Raw genomic sequence first — 13,250 nt, forward strand, 5'->3', positions numbered from 1 at the left:
AAATACCTACTGTGTTCCAGACCCTTTAAGAATATAATGTCATTTGATCCTCACACCAATTCGGGGAGGCAGGTACTGTTTGTTATCATCCCCATTTTACAGTTAAGGAAACTGAAGCGGACCAAAGTTAAGTGACTTGCCCGGTCAGAAAGCCAGTGTCTGAGGCTGCATTTGAACTCAGATCTTCCTATCTCCAGGCCCAGCACTCCGTCCACTGTGCAACTTAGCTACCTTCTTCTGATATCTGAAATATTAAACAGACCAAAAGATGACATGGAGAGTATTTGTTGGCGCTTCATTAGAACAGTGGGGCGGGCTGAAATCGCCAGCTTTTGCTGCACCTCCCTCTGCTCTAGCTTTGATTTTTGTCCTCAGACCACTGCAATTTTCACCTTCCACAGATTTAACTCCCTTAACCCTTCCCCGGCCACGTCTCCCTTCCTCGTGACTCTCATTTCCGGTGTTCTAGCCACCCCAGCCCCAGCATAGCTGACACAGGAGAAATAGGCTGAGGAGCCCATCCCGTTTTTCCCATTTTCTCTTCGGGCGGGCCCTTGAATACCCTTGGCCCAAACCTCTCCATTGTGTGCGCTCCCGTCCTTGTGCACTGTGGGAGTTGTAGTCTTACCTGGCCCTCGCTCTTCTCCCAAAAGCACGTTCCTTCTAGCACTGGGAGAAGGAGCCAGGAAGACTACAAGTTCCGTGGTGCCTTTCGCGTCCCCCTTCCCCCGCCCAGAACACCCTCCCGCCCCACCCCCACCCCCATGCAGCTCCTTCCTCCCTCCTCCCTGGGGCCTCCCTGCAGCTGGTCTGCGAGTGCTCGCGTTTTCCCGCACTCGAGTCAGCTGTTTTCCCCTAGGCACTCGGCAGGGTTTCTCCTTGCAGAGCGACCGCGCACCCAAGCCTCCTCTCCCTCCCGCGCCGTAGTCCCCGAGGGTGGGGGAAGCGCGCGCGCGCGTGAGTGCGTGCGTGCCGGCGTGCGGGAGCGCGCGAGCTCGAGCTCGGTTTCCCCCGGGTGGGCGGCGGCGGCGGCGGCGGCGGCGGTGGAGGTTGAAGAAGAAGCAGCGGCGGCGGCGGCGGCGGGAGGAGGCGGAGGAGGAGGGAGCAGCGGCGAAATGGCGGAGACCGTAGCGGATACCCGGCGGTTGATCACCAAACCGCAGAACCTGAATGACGCCTACGGTCCGCCCAGCAACTTCCTCGAGATCGACGTGAGCAACCCGCAGACAGTGGGGGTCGGCCGAGGCCGCTTCACCACCTATGAGATAAGGGTCAAGGTGAGGCCTTTTCCGTCCTCTGCCCTCCCTGCCCTAGCTCTTGGCCCAGGCTGACGCTCCCCTTTTCATGTCTCCCCTGCCCCCCCCATCCCACGGGGCCCCTAGTCCGCAATGGGGCGTGGCGCTGCGGGAGCGAAGGCGGCGGGGGGTCCATCCGTCGCTCCGTCCTTTCTCTCCGGACCCTGATTGTTGACATCAGGCCCCGTGGGAGTGGGGGTGTCCCCGAAAGGGCACGTTTGGCGTGGGGGTAGGAGAGAGGGGGAATGTCTTAGAGTCTGCGTCGGGGCGAGACCCCCCGCGTTGGAAGGGGAGGGGCTCCGGCTCACCCCACCCCACTCCTGGAGCCTCCTGCCCTTATCTCAGAGATGACTTTTAGGTTTGGAAGCAGTACTTCTCCGGGGGTGGGGGAAGGGGAGAAATGTCTTTCAAATCGACAGCTTCTAGGAACTGGGGTGCGGTAGGAAAAGAGCGGTATTTAATTTGAAGCCACCCCCGCTTTCTTGTCCTGGAGACCTGTTTCCCAGTAGTTGTCAAACTGGCTGCTCCAGGCCCTTCCCTTGAAGTTGGGGTATTGGTGTACAGGCCTGGAAAGGCCTTGGGGTGTTCACACCACCTCAGACCAGCAAATCGAAGGAAGTAATTTCACGGCTTTTGTTTAAAAAAAGAGAGAGAGAGAGAGAAAGGAAGGCTCACCAATAGATGCTGCTGATTGGGGTTTGAATTGAGGATTGAAGGAATGGAGTGAAAAGGCCCGGGACCCTTTAGCTCTTGGCCACCATGATGGTTAGGGGCCTAGGGCAAGAGTATTACACATCCCACAATCCAGGAACTAGAACTATTAAGTATTAATATATTTCCTTAATGTATTAAGGAAAATCTGCTCATTTAGGTAATATACACACACATTCTAATTTCGAGATTTGCACTTCACTGAATGAAAGAATCAATTGAAGTAGAAACACACACTTATAATTTCCTGACTAGTATTTGTTGGGGATAAATAATTCAGATGATTTGAAAGATGCTAATTGAGAACTGTGCTTCACTCTCTATAGTTTAGGATTAAAGAATTTACAAGGTAAGTATCTTTAAAAATTAATTGCATAAACTAATCTAGCTGTTAAAACATAACAAATTAGTTGATTAAAATGAGGTATAAGAAAATTTTGGCTTTAGATGAACTAAAATTTACATAAATAAGTTAGCATTAAGTTGTCATATTAATGGAAGTCTTTAAGAAGATGGCTTCAGCCACTCTTGGACTTCATTCTCCTATTTTAATGTTTCTGACTAATGTAAAATTTTTACCTAGGAAACATCTGCTTTTATTTTAAAATGAAACTTGCAGTTCAGTATTTCTAATTGTCTTGTTCTTTCTATTTGCTAAATAAATAGATGAAGTTTTATTGAACTTCAAGAATCTAAATATCACTTTCCTCAAATGGAAGATAATATGGTACATGTTGACATTAACCTAAAAACAGTTTTATTGAAGTTTTGTATTTACATCAGTCTTTTCTGGAGACGTTACTTCATCCTCCCTTTCCAAAATGAATCCTTCTTTATAATTAAAAAACAAAAAACATTTGGGGTAATAGTTGCATTCAGTGACATATAGCACATTTAGCCCCAATGGTAGTGTTTCCCTCACCTCCCCACTTCTGTCCCTCAAAGTATGTTTCATTATTTGTTCTCTAGGATTTCTTTCATTGATCTTTTCATTTACCTTGTTATACAATCATTATGTATGTTGTTTTTCTTATTTTGCCCTGCATCAGTTCATAAAAATCTTCCTATGTTTCTCCAAATTTTTATATTATCATGTATAATCATTATATTTGTATACCATAGTTTTTTCAAGGCATTGCAGAATTGATGGGTATCTACTTTGTTTCCAGCTCTTCGCTGTGACAAAAGTGCTTTTATAAATATTATGTTATATATTGGACCCTTGTTTTTTGTCTTTGATTTCTTACATGACAGTTAATTTAACGTCATGTGACAGTTTAACATAGTTGTCCCATTTGCCTTTATTCACCAATGAGTTTGCCTTTTTCTGACAAAAATCTCAGCAATCTTATTTCTGAGCTTCCATAGCTAGTATATCCTGCCACACAGATGAATCAGAATTTTCTTTTTATACTTCCTCATTTTTAAGACTGATAGTTCCCTTGAAAGTATTTGTTAAGCCTTTTTGTACTAAATGGAACCTTAAATTTTTTCTATTGTTAGTCATAGGATTCTTTTTTTTTTTAATTCTGTAAGGACCACAGCTTTTTATTCCCTTATGATTTCCCTTTCCTGTTTACCTTTTTATGCTTGTCCTGAGTCTTGTATTTAAAAGCCAAATTTACTATTCAGCTCTGGTCTTTACATTAAGAATGCTTGAAAGTCTTCTTTTTCATTTAATGTCTATTTTTTCCCCTGAAGTTTTGCTGAGTAGATGACTCTTGCCTGTAATCCTAGTTCCTTTGTCTTCTGGAATATCATATTCCAAGCCCTCCAGTCCTTTAATGTAGAAGCTGCTAAATCTTACATTATCCTGACTATGCCTTCACTATACTTGAATTGTTTCTGGCTGGTGCCAATGTTTTCTCCTTGACCTGGGAGATCTGGAATTTGGCAATAATATTCCTGGGAGTTTTCAGGAGGTGATCAGTGGATTCTTTCAATTTCTGTTTTACCCTCTGGTTCTAGAATATCAGGGCAGTTTTCCTTCATAATTTCTTTAAAGAGGATGTCTAGGCTCTTTTTTTGATCATGACTCTCAGGTAGTCCAATAATTTTTAAATGAGATCTCCTGGCTCTGTTTTCCAGGTGAGTTGTTTTTCCAATGAGATATTTCACATTTCTGTTTTTTTCATTCTTTTGGTTTTGTTTTATTGTTTCTTGATTTCTCATAAAGTTATTAACTTCCATTTGCTTAATTCTAAGTTTTGAGGAGTTATTTTCTTCAGTGAGCTTTTGTGTCTCCTTTTCCATTTGACAGTTCTGTTTCTAAGGAGTTTTTTCCTTCAGTGAATTTTTATGCCTCTTTTACCATTTGGCCAGTTCTGCTTTTCAAAGTCTTCTCCTCATTGACTTTTTGTATGTCTTTTACCGTTTGGCCTACTCTGTTTTTTAAGGTATTATTTTCTTCAGAATTTTTTGGTGTCCTCTTTACCAAGTTGTTGACTCTTTTTTCATGATTTTCTTGTTATCATTCTCATTTCTCTTCCCAATTTTTTCTCTACCTCTCATACTTGATTTTCAAATTTTTTTTTAGCTCTTCCATGACCTGAGACCAATTCATATTTTTCTTTGAGGCTTTGGACGTATGGGTTTTGACTTTGTTATCTTCTTCTAAGTGTGTTTTGATCTTCCTTGTCACCATAGTACCTTCTTATGGTCAGGATTTTTGTCTGTTTGCCCATTTTTCCAGCCTATTTCTTGACTTTTAATTCTTTGCTACAGTGGGGCTTTGCTTCCAGGGTGGAAGGTGCACTGTCCAAAGTTTCAGGGTTTTGTTCAGCTGTTCTCAGAGATACTTCTAGGGACCTGTAAGTTTTCAGTTCTTCTAAGTAGTATGATCTAAGGAGAGATGTGTTTACTACTCTTCTGACCTATGCTATAGTCTGTGAGCGACCACAGGCACTCTTTTCTACTCTGGCGCTGTGACAAGAGTCCCCACACTACTGCAGCTGAGAGCTTTGATTTGTTAGTGCGCATCCTTACTCTGAGATTGCCATCCAGGACCGTGACCTGGATCCACGTATGGTTAAAGCAACAGAGTCCTGCCTCAGTGCTGGCAAAAAGACTCCTGTAATCTGCTTCTAACCAGTTGTTTCAAATCCAGCCTTAGATGCTTACTAGCTTTGTGACTCTGGGCAAGTCAATTAACCCTATTTGCCTTAGTTTTCTCATCTTAGTAACATGAGGTGGAGGAGGAAATGGCAAACCACTCCAGTATCTCTGCCAAGAAAACCCCAAATGGGTTCGCGGAAGATTTGGACACAACTAAAAAATAATTGAACAGATAAACTTGTACTGATAATGGTTTGTACTATCTCACCTAAGTAGGATCATGGAATTTGTAGCTGAAAAAAACACTAGTGATCATCTAGTCCAGTACACATTGGTGTTCAGTAAATATTTATTAAACACCTGTTATGTGCCAGGGACTGTGCTAAGTGCTGGAGATACAAAAAGAGGCAAAAGATAGCCCCTGCCCTCGAACATCTTACAGTCTAATAGGGGAGACAACATGTGAACAAATAAGTACAAAACAATATATATACAGGATAAATAGGAAATAATTAACAGGGAAAATGTGGGAATTAAGAGGGGTATGATGAAGGCTTTCAGTAAAAGATGGAATTTTAATTAGGACTTAAAGGAAGTCAGGGAGGTCAATAGTTAGGAAGAGGAGGGAGAATATTCCATGTATGGGGTAAAGCCAGAAAAAATGCCCAGAGCTGAGTGATGGAATGTGTTGTTTTTAAAATCATTGTGTTGATTTTAAGTTTTACATGGTGGATCTCTCAGCTGGCCAGTGCTACCATGTTCCTCCTCTCTCAGTGACTTGCTAGAATTATCATTAAGGAGGGACCTACTGCCAGCAATGTCTTCTTTTTCCCATGCTCTAGTTCTTAACTTCTTCAGTGATTGTAACTACTATAATTATAAGACTTTAGGGAAATGACAATTGGCTAGTTTTCACCAAAAGAGGATGAACTGTTGAGTTAAACCATTTCATCCATCACAGATGAATCCACCATCAATCCACAGAGTTTGTGCCCAGAGTTGCGCAGCTAATTACTTTTACAGCCAGAACTACCAGGTCTGAGGTTTGAAACCCTCCCAAGTCAGTGATCTGTGTATTGCTATGACATGCTGCAAGTCTTCCATTCTCTTTGTGTTTGAATTCTCTAACCCAAGATACATCTTTGGGAGGCAAAGAAGTCAGGACTACTCAGAAGTGGTTAAAAAAAAAGTTGCCACAAGCTCCTAATTGCAACAAGTATATGTAGCTTCACCTATGTTAAAAAGAACTTGAGATGAGTGAATGGTGGTGACAAAGAAAAAAAATGAGAGAACATCAAAGATTAGAAGTGCTGAGCAGCAGACACTAGAAAGTGAGTCAGTGACAATGAAGAGAAACAACTGAACAATTCAGTTATCTGGGGATGGGAAAGAAGCTAGTTGTATGTTGCTAGCTCCTAAAGCCATAAATTACCATTCTGCAGGGAAAGGAAAGGGAACTTATATAGCACTTATTCCAGATATTATCTCGTTTCATTCTCATGTAACAACCCTGCAAAGTAGGTGATATTATTATCCCCATTTTACAGTTGAAGAAGCGGAGGCATACAGGTTAAGTGACTTGCCAAGGATTACAGGCATATCAGTTTAAGCAGTCCACAGGAAAGAGCATTCTTTTGCTGTATATGTTTGTACGTTGTGATTAAATTAAGTAATTGATCCTTATGCCCAGTGAACTTGGTAACAAACATTGGCACAAAATTGGATTGTATGACCCTGTAAGTGGACAAAATCCTGACTATTACAAATGTTCAAGCAAAAGATAAATGATCTGTCAAGATATTATATGAAGTGTTAATTGTATATGCTGGAGAATTGGACTGATGACATCTAATATCCCTTCCAACTGTGATTCTCTGATTATATGTCCCACATCATCTAACAGTATGGTTGATGTTCAGAGTTATGACACAAAACCACCAATAAAAGATGTGTATTCAGTATTCTCTTTTAAAAAGCTTTACAGATCTTTCTCTTTTCAAGTCTGGCTCCTTGTCCACGTTGATAGGAACAGTGCCAACCAGTGTGAGGGTGAGCATTAGGTGGGTAAAATAGTGGAGGGTTCAGAATGACAGCAGCGGCCTTCTGTCTTAGACTGACCCAGTGTTTTTGCCTTCCATGCACAGCAGTAATGTCAGCACTGTTAATGATAGTTATTTGAGGTTGGATCTGATAGGAGTGTCTGACTTGTGTTTTGTCTTGTGTGCAATACCTCATTTATCTAGGATTTCATCTTCTGAAAAACATATATTCTCATTTGATTAAGATGTTGTGTTAACTGACTTGTTTTAATTAAGATTACAGTTTTCAAATGATAATCCATTTAATTTAATATTCAGTATGACAGCATCCCAGTGTGGTAAGAGAATGTGAATATTGAACTAACATTTACCACTACCTGAAGCATATAGCAAGCAGTCACAGTTGGAGAAAGTTCCAGTGCCTCCTGAAATATACCTATGCTTAGAGATTCATTCCTTTGTGTTTAAAAAGTAAAATGGGGAATGTAACACATTCAACTTACTTATCTTGTGAGGTAATGCAATTTTTAAATTACAGAGTTCTTTGAATGACCCCAAGTAAAGGCTTATCCTTTTAATAAACCAGTATATTTTCATTCTTATGTGGCTTAGAGTTATAGGAACAGTATATCTATTCAAGTAAGTTTCACTCACCAATGAAGTAGGTATGATGTACAGTGGAAAGAGCATAGGTTTTGGAGTTAAGGGCACCTGGATTTGAATCCCAGCTTTTCCATTTACTGCCTGTGTGACCTTGGGGCAAATTATTTGGGCTTACTTTTTGTCATTTGTAAAATGAAAGTTTTGTTGTTCAGTTGTGTCCTAATCTTTGTTACTCCATTTGGGGTTTACTTGGCAAAGATCCTGGAGTAATTTGCCATTTCCTTCTCCATCTCATTTTACAGATGAGGAACTGAGGCAAACAGTGTTAAGTGACTTGCCCAGGGTCACACAGCTAGTAAGTGTCTGAAGCCAGATTGGAATTCAGAAAGATGAGTCTTCCTGACTTTAGGCCCAGCCCTTTATCAACTGTGCCACCTACGTGCCACTTTTTACTTTATACAGCTATTAATGGAATAGTCACTTATACATAGTTATATGTGGTATACATATACATACATAAAATATTTCCTAGGGGGATTATATGCAATACGTAAGTATACTTATCTATAAACATATGTAATATTATTCATCCCTTTTCAGACTGCTTATTGAAGACACAGACTATACATTTTTGCATCCTGAACCAACTAATACATAGGTAGATGTTCATTAAATATTGTTGACTGACTTTTTTTCTTTAATGTTTTTTTAAAAAATTGGTAATTTAAATATAGTTGGTAGCAGAATGCCTAGCTATGAATTCACTAAACATGTTTTGATTTGCCATGTAAACCTATTAGCATTTACTGGTTATATATGTAATTGGGGTTATAATCAATAACTAATCGGTGTGTGTGTTTTTTAAGTACTGTCTAACTCATGCCTACTTTCTTACCTCTACAGAATCTTTGAGAATAATTTACACATATATCAAGGGCATCTTTGAATCTTTGAGAACAGGAAATTTTTTTTGCAAACTGCACTCTATAATAAACCTTATCTTTGCAGCCTTACATATGACTAAAAGGTGCAGAGAATATGAAATAAATGAAATTTCACTTGTTTGACTTTTGGTAAAGAAAAGCAAATTTATTATATGCTTCAATGTATGTACGTACATATATTTACTTATAAGTTTTGTAATGTACTAACATTGTATATTTTATAAAACATGAAGAACTAAAATTTTAAAGAATGAGATGAAGATAAAAATCTTAAATATTTTGAAATTAATGATACCAAAACACCTTTTTTGTTTTCATTAAAAATGTGAATAACGTTATTTTTGGTGAATGAAGTGTGATTGGATATGTTTCTTTGTTTTTGGAAGATCTCAGTGTGTGTCTTGAGGGGGTGGAGCAAACATAAATAATGGTGTTGGTTGCTGTTTCCTTTTATCATTGTAGCCAAGCATTTGAATTGTTTTCAGATTTTTAATTTTCATTTTTTAATTGCAAAATACACAATACGGTAATCAAATAATAGGTTGTAACAGTGAATATAATCAGCAAGAGTGATGCTTCTGTAAAACATTCACCATACACATGGCAAAAACAACAAGCGAAAGTGGAATTGTCTCCAGTTTCAACTCAGCAGAAAAGTTTTCAATGTAAATGTATTCAAATATTTTTCTGTACATTGTTCTGTTTAATCAAGGATATTATGCTGTAATTTCCTTTTTCATATTAGGGTATTTTTTATGTGTAAGAAATATTAAGATGGTGGCTGGATAGGTAGATTGGGACAAGATTATGAAGAGCTTAAAATACCTGAGGAATTTATATTTGATTCTTGAGAGAACAACTGGAGTTTATTGGTAGTGGGGTGGCATGGTCAAAACTGTGCTGTAGGAAAATCACTTATTTAACTATGTGGAGGATGGATTGGAGAAGGGAGGGACTTGAAGCAAGGAGACCAATTAGGAAGCTATTGTAGTATTCCAGCAAGAGGTGTTGTTCAAGTAGAAAAGTGAGACCAACATAAGAAATGTCGCAGAGATAGAAATGACAAGATTTGGCAACTGTTTGGTTATGTGGTATGAGTGAGTTGAGGATGACGCTGAAGTTATGAATCTGGGTGTTTGGAAGGATTGTAGTATACTTGACAGCAATAGGGAAACTTGGAAGAACAATGAGATCTATGATTCAGATCACAACCCTTCTACCCCTGCTCATCCTCTGTGACTCAGTTTATGCCACAATAAATGAAAAGAAGCTGGGTGGGTTCTATGGCCAGAGCAGAGCCCACCCCCTGCCATGTACCTGCCACAGTTATGAAGTGATATGGGAGAGGGGAAGATAGATTTGCTGGGGGAACAGAAAGAGACATGTTCCTGGTGGCATTTGCTTTTATGAGTACCAGGGTGGGATTAGGTAATAACTTCTCTCAGGGTCTGGCATAGAAGGGGAAAGGTTGGGAGCTTGCACTGCAGCTTGAGGCATCTGAGTGGGAAAAGTATGGGGTGATAATGTGTGAAATCATAGAATGCCATAAACTCCAAAGAATTAACATTATTCAGCCGTTCCTCAGTTGATGGGCATCCCCTTAAAACTTCCAATTATTGCAACAAAAGATGCCTCTCAATATTTGTGTACTTTTGGGTTGTTTCCTTCTCATTTGGGGGGGTATTCTTCTGCAGATTTATGTAGCTGCAAGTCATCAAATGCCATAAACTCTGAAGAATTGGAGGTCACCCAAAAGTTGGTGGAAAGATTCACTTCTTCATAAAAAGCAATGTAAAAGACATAAAAAAAATCCATTTTTGGAAATGGAAATAGGATGGTCAGATAGTGAAGGTGAGGGATAATCAGTTGTTCTAGTCTCTTTTAAACAATAGAAGGGCACCCTCCCCTCTTAGATTCTAGTTCTTTGCTTTTTATTCTTTTCCTTTGGTGGCCCCTTTGGGATTGCAAAAGAAGACTTTCCTTATTGAAAAATTTGTGAACCTCTACTCTGACTGTTATACATGGTAATAATAATAGCTAATATTTATGTTTTATAGTTTACAAAGACCTGGTAGTACATGATCTTTTTTCCGTAATTTTTATAGACTTGATATGATTTCGCATTTTGTTTAAAGAAAATCTTTTAGTTTTGTATTAATTTTAGGCATGTTACTGTGATAGTCTGGCTCCCATTTTATACAGGAGGAAAACTGAAGATGAGAAGTTACAACTTGTCTGTGTTTACATGGCTAGTGAATGGCAGGCAGATCTGGGGCTTAAGCCCAGGTCTCCTGACTCTTAATTCATCTGTTTAAGTCCTCTGTTCTTTCTACTACCCCACATTTTCTTAAAGTTTTTTCTTAAATTACTAACTGGAAAACATGGCCATCAAAATAATAATACAAACATGGATTCATACTGACCAGTGTTGTAAAATGCAGCTACTTTAATGACAAATTGAAATAAAAAGTTTAAGGTCTGTTGCTGCTGTGAGATATTAGGTTTCTCTTGAGAGAAGGTAAGTTAATGATGAATTGATGATAAATCATTTTCCAGCATTGAATCTAGGTTAAATTTTAACAGAGAATGTTCAGTGTTATTGGCAAGCCTTTGAACCCTCCAACTCCTAACTCTGAGCAAGATCATGGGAGTAGTAATCTGTTTCTCAGTACTCCATATATTTAGGGGGAAAATGCTTACGCTTAGCCAGTGTGTGATTCTAAGTTATTAAAGTCTAGAAAGACAGTTTTGGGCGGGGCCTATATGTTTCAATAAATCAGGTTATCTAATTCACATGATTTATTTCCGTTATCTTATAGACATCATTACTTTGCATTTTGTGTAGAGAAAATCTTTGAGTTACATCTTAATTTTAGGCATGTTGCTGTGATGATCTGGTTCTAAAGGAAACTCAAAGAAGAGAAATGCAACCCCTTACTCAAATCTGATTATAGCCTACACACCACCAGTGGTAATATTTGAATACAAAAAGGATATAACATTGTATGTGCTAATAGGCTTTGCTGGCCACCCATTTTCTCAACTATCATTTTTAGTCAGTGAGAGGCAAAAAACCATACGTAGCAATTCTAGGGAAAACCATCCCTCTCCAGAATTACGGGGTTTGGGGCTAGCTCTGAGTAGCCTTGGGCTAGTAGGAGTAAGTACTCTGGAGAGCCTAGGGAGCCAAAGCCTTTTCAAAGTCACAAACCTAAGGTACTTAGATTGTACCATTTTAAGTAAGGCTGTAGTTAATCTAAATAGAGATGCACATAGGATTTGGTAGAATTCCTTTGGTGTCAGGCACTGAACTCAAAAATTCATCAGGCATTCTAGTTGTCTCTATTTCCTGTGGGAGAATGGTCCCAACTGGATCACATTTCATGTCATACAAGTTCATTTATGATTTAAGTGTTGCTCGTTATTTAAAATTATTTTTGAAAACCTACTGAAGTGTTGGAGTAGATACAAATCAATAGTACTTTAAAAGATGAGAGGGAGGGAATAAGCATTTATTAGGCTGTGTGCCAGGCACTGTGCTAAGTGCTTTATAAATATTATCTCATTTGATCATCACAACAACCCTGTAGGATAGGTACTATTATTTACCCCTGTTTTACGGTTGAGGCAATCAAAAAGATTTAGTGACTTGAATAGGGTCACAAAGCTAGTAAATGTCTGAGACAGGATTTGAGCTCAGATCTTGACTCCAGACCCAGCAAATGAAACACTTAATAAATCACCATAGCATATGTTACAGCTTAAATATAATCTCCAAGATAAAATATATGCTAACCTTAAACGTTTTTCCCAATCCTTAATTCTAATACCTTCTGTTATTTGCTGTTTATCTGGAATATAGGTTATTTGTATATCATTTGCATATTGTTGTTTCCTCTACACCCCTTGCATTGTCATCCCCTCATCTTTTGAAGCATAGTGCCTGGCACATAGTAGGCACTTAATAAATGCTTATTAACTGACTAAAAATATTTTGTTTACTCCTGTAGGAACTAACCCATTCTTATGGGCATTCACCAAAACTACTGGATAAGATTAAAGACAGTCTTTCTGCTAAGTTATGATCAGTGCTCTACTGTAGATTAGAAGATCTCATTAAGAATATGAAATTGCTTACTCAACTCTCAAACTAAAACCACAGATTGTGGGGTTTTAGCTATAGAGGTAGTGTTTTTAATAGAATTATAGTCTATATAATAGACCTACTCAACTCTTAACACTCTGAAAGTTTGTGAGTTCAGAGTTAGGCCCCTGACTTTCTAAAGGAGCAAACTTTCAAATGTGTTAATAAATAATTATGAGGAGAGTGTCAGAAATGGGAAATTTTTTTGATTAGGCTATTCTAGAAGATTCCAGTGGTAAGTTTTAAGTTGATTTGAAATCCAGTGAAGATTATGATATGATCATGCCAGTGCTGTTCTGTTCTCTGGGCTTCCTAGGTTTGTTTCCACAAGACTCAGAGCTAGGCATTTTTTCTCCTGCAGTGATCTTGGTTTGGTTTTGTTTTTTTCTTGGTTCCCATATCCCTTGCTGCTAATTTAAATTTGTCAATTTTGTCTCTTGGTTCTTACCCTGATTATTCC

At 39.1% G+C, this 13,250-nt stretch overlaps 1 protein-coding gene across 1 annotated transcript in view; it reads left to right on the plus strand.

The window, feature by feature from the left end:
• The first annotated feature begins 761 nt into the window (after positions 1–761).
• Positions 762–13,250, plus strand: part of SNX3 (sorting nexin 3) — a 37,812-nt gene continuing 25,323 nt past the window's right edge. Inside the window, exon 1 of the mRNA XM_021008203.2 lies at positions 762–1,277. Within this exon, the coding sequence (XP_020863862.1) occupies positions 765–1,277 (513 nt within the window). The 5' untranslated portion in view covers positions 762–764. The remainder of the gene's footprint in view (positions 1,278–13,250) is intronic.

The sequence above is a fragment of the Phascolarctos cinereus genome, unplaced genomic scaffold (assembly GCF_003287225.1).
Source record: "Phascolarctos cinereus isolate Bilbo 61053 unplaced genomic scaffold, phaCin_HiC Scaffold_5;HRSCAF=322, whole genome shotgun sequence".
Lineage (NCBI taxonomy): Eukaryota > Metazoa > Chordata > Mammalia > Diprotodontia > Phascolarctidae > Phascolarctos > Phascolarctos cinereus.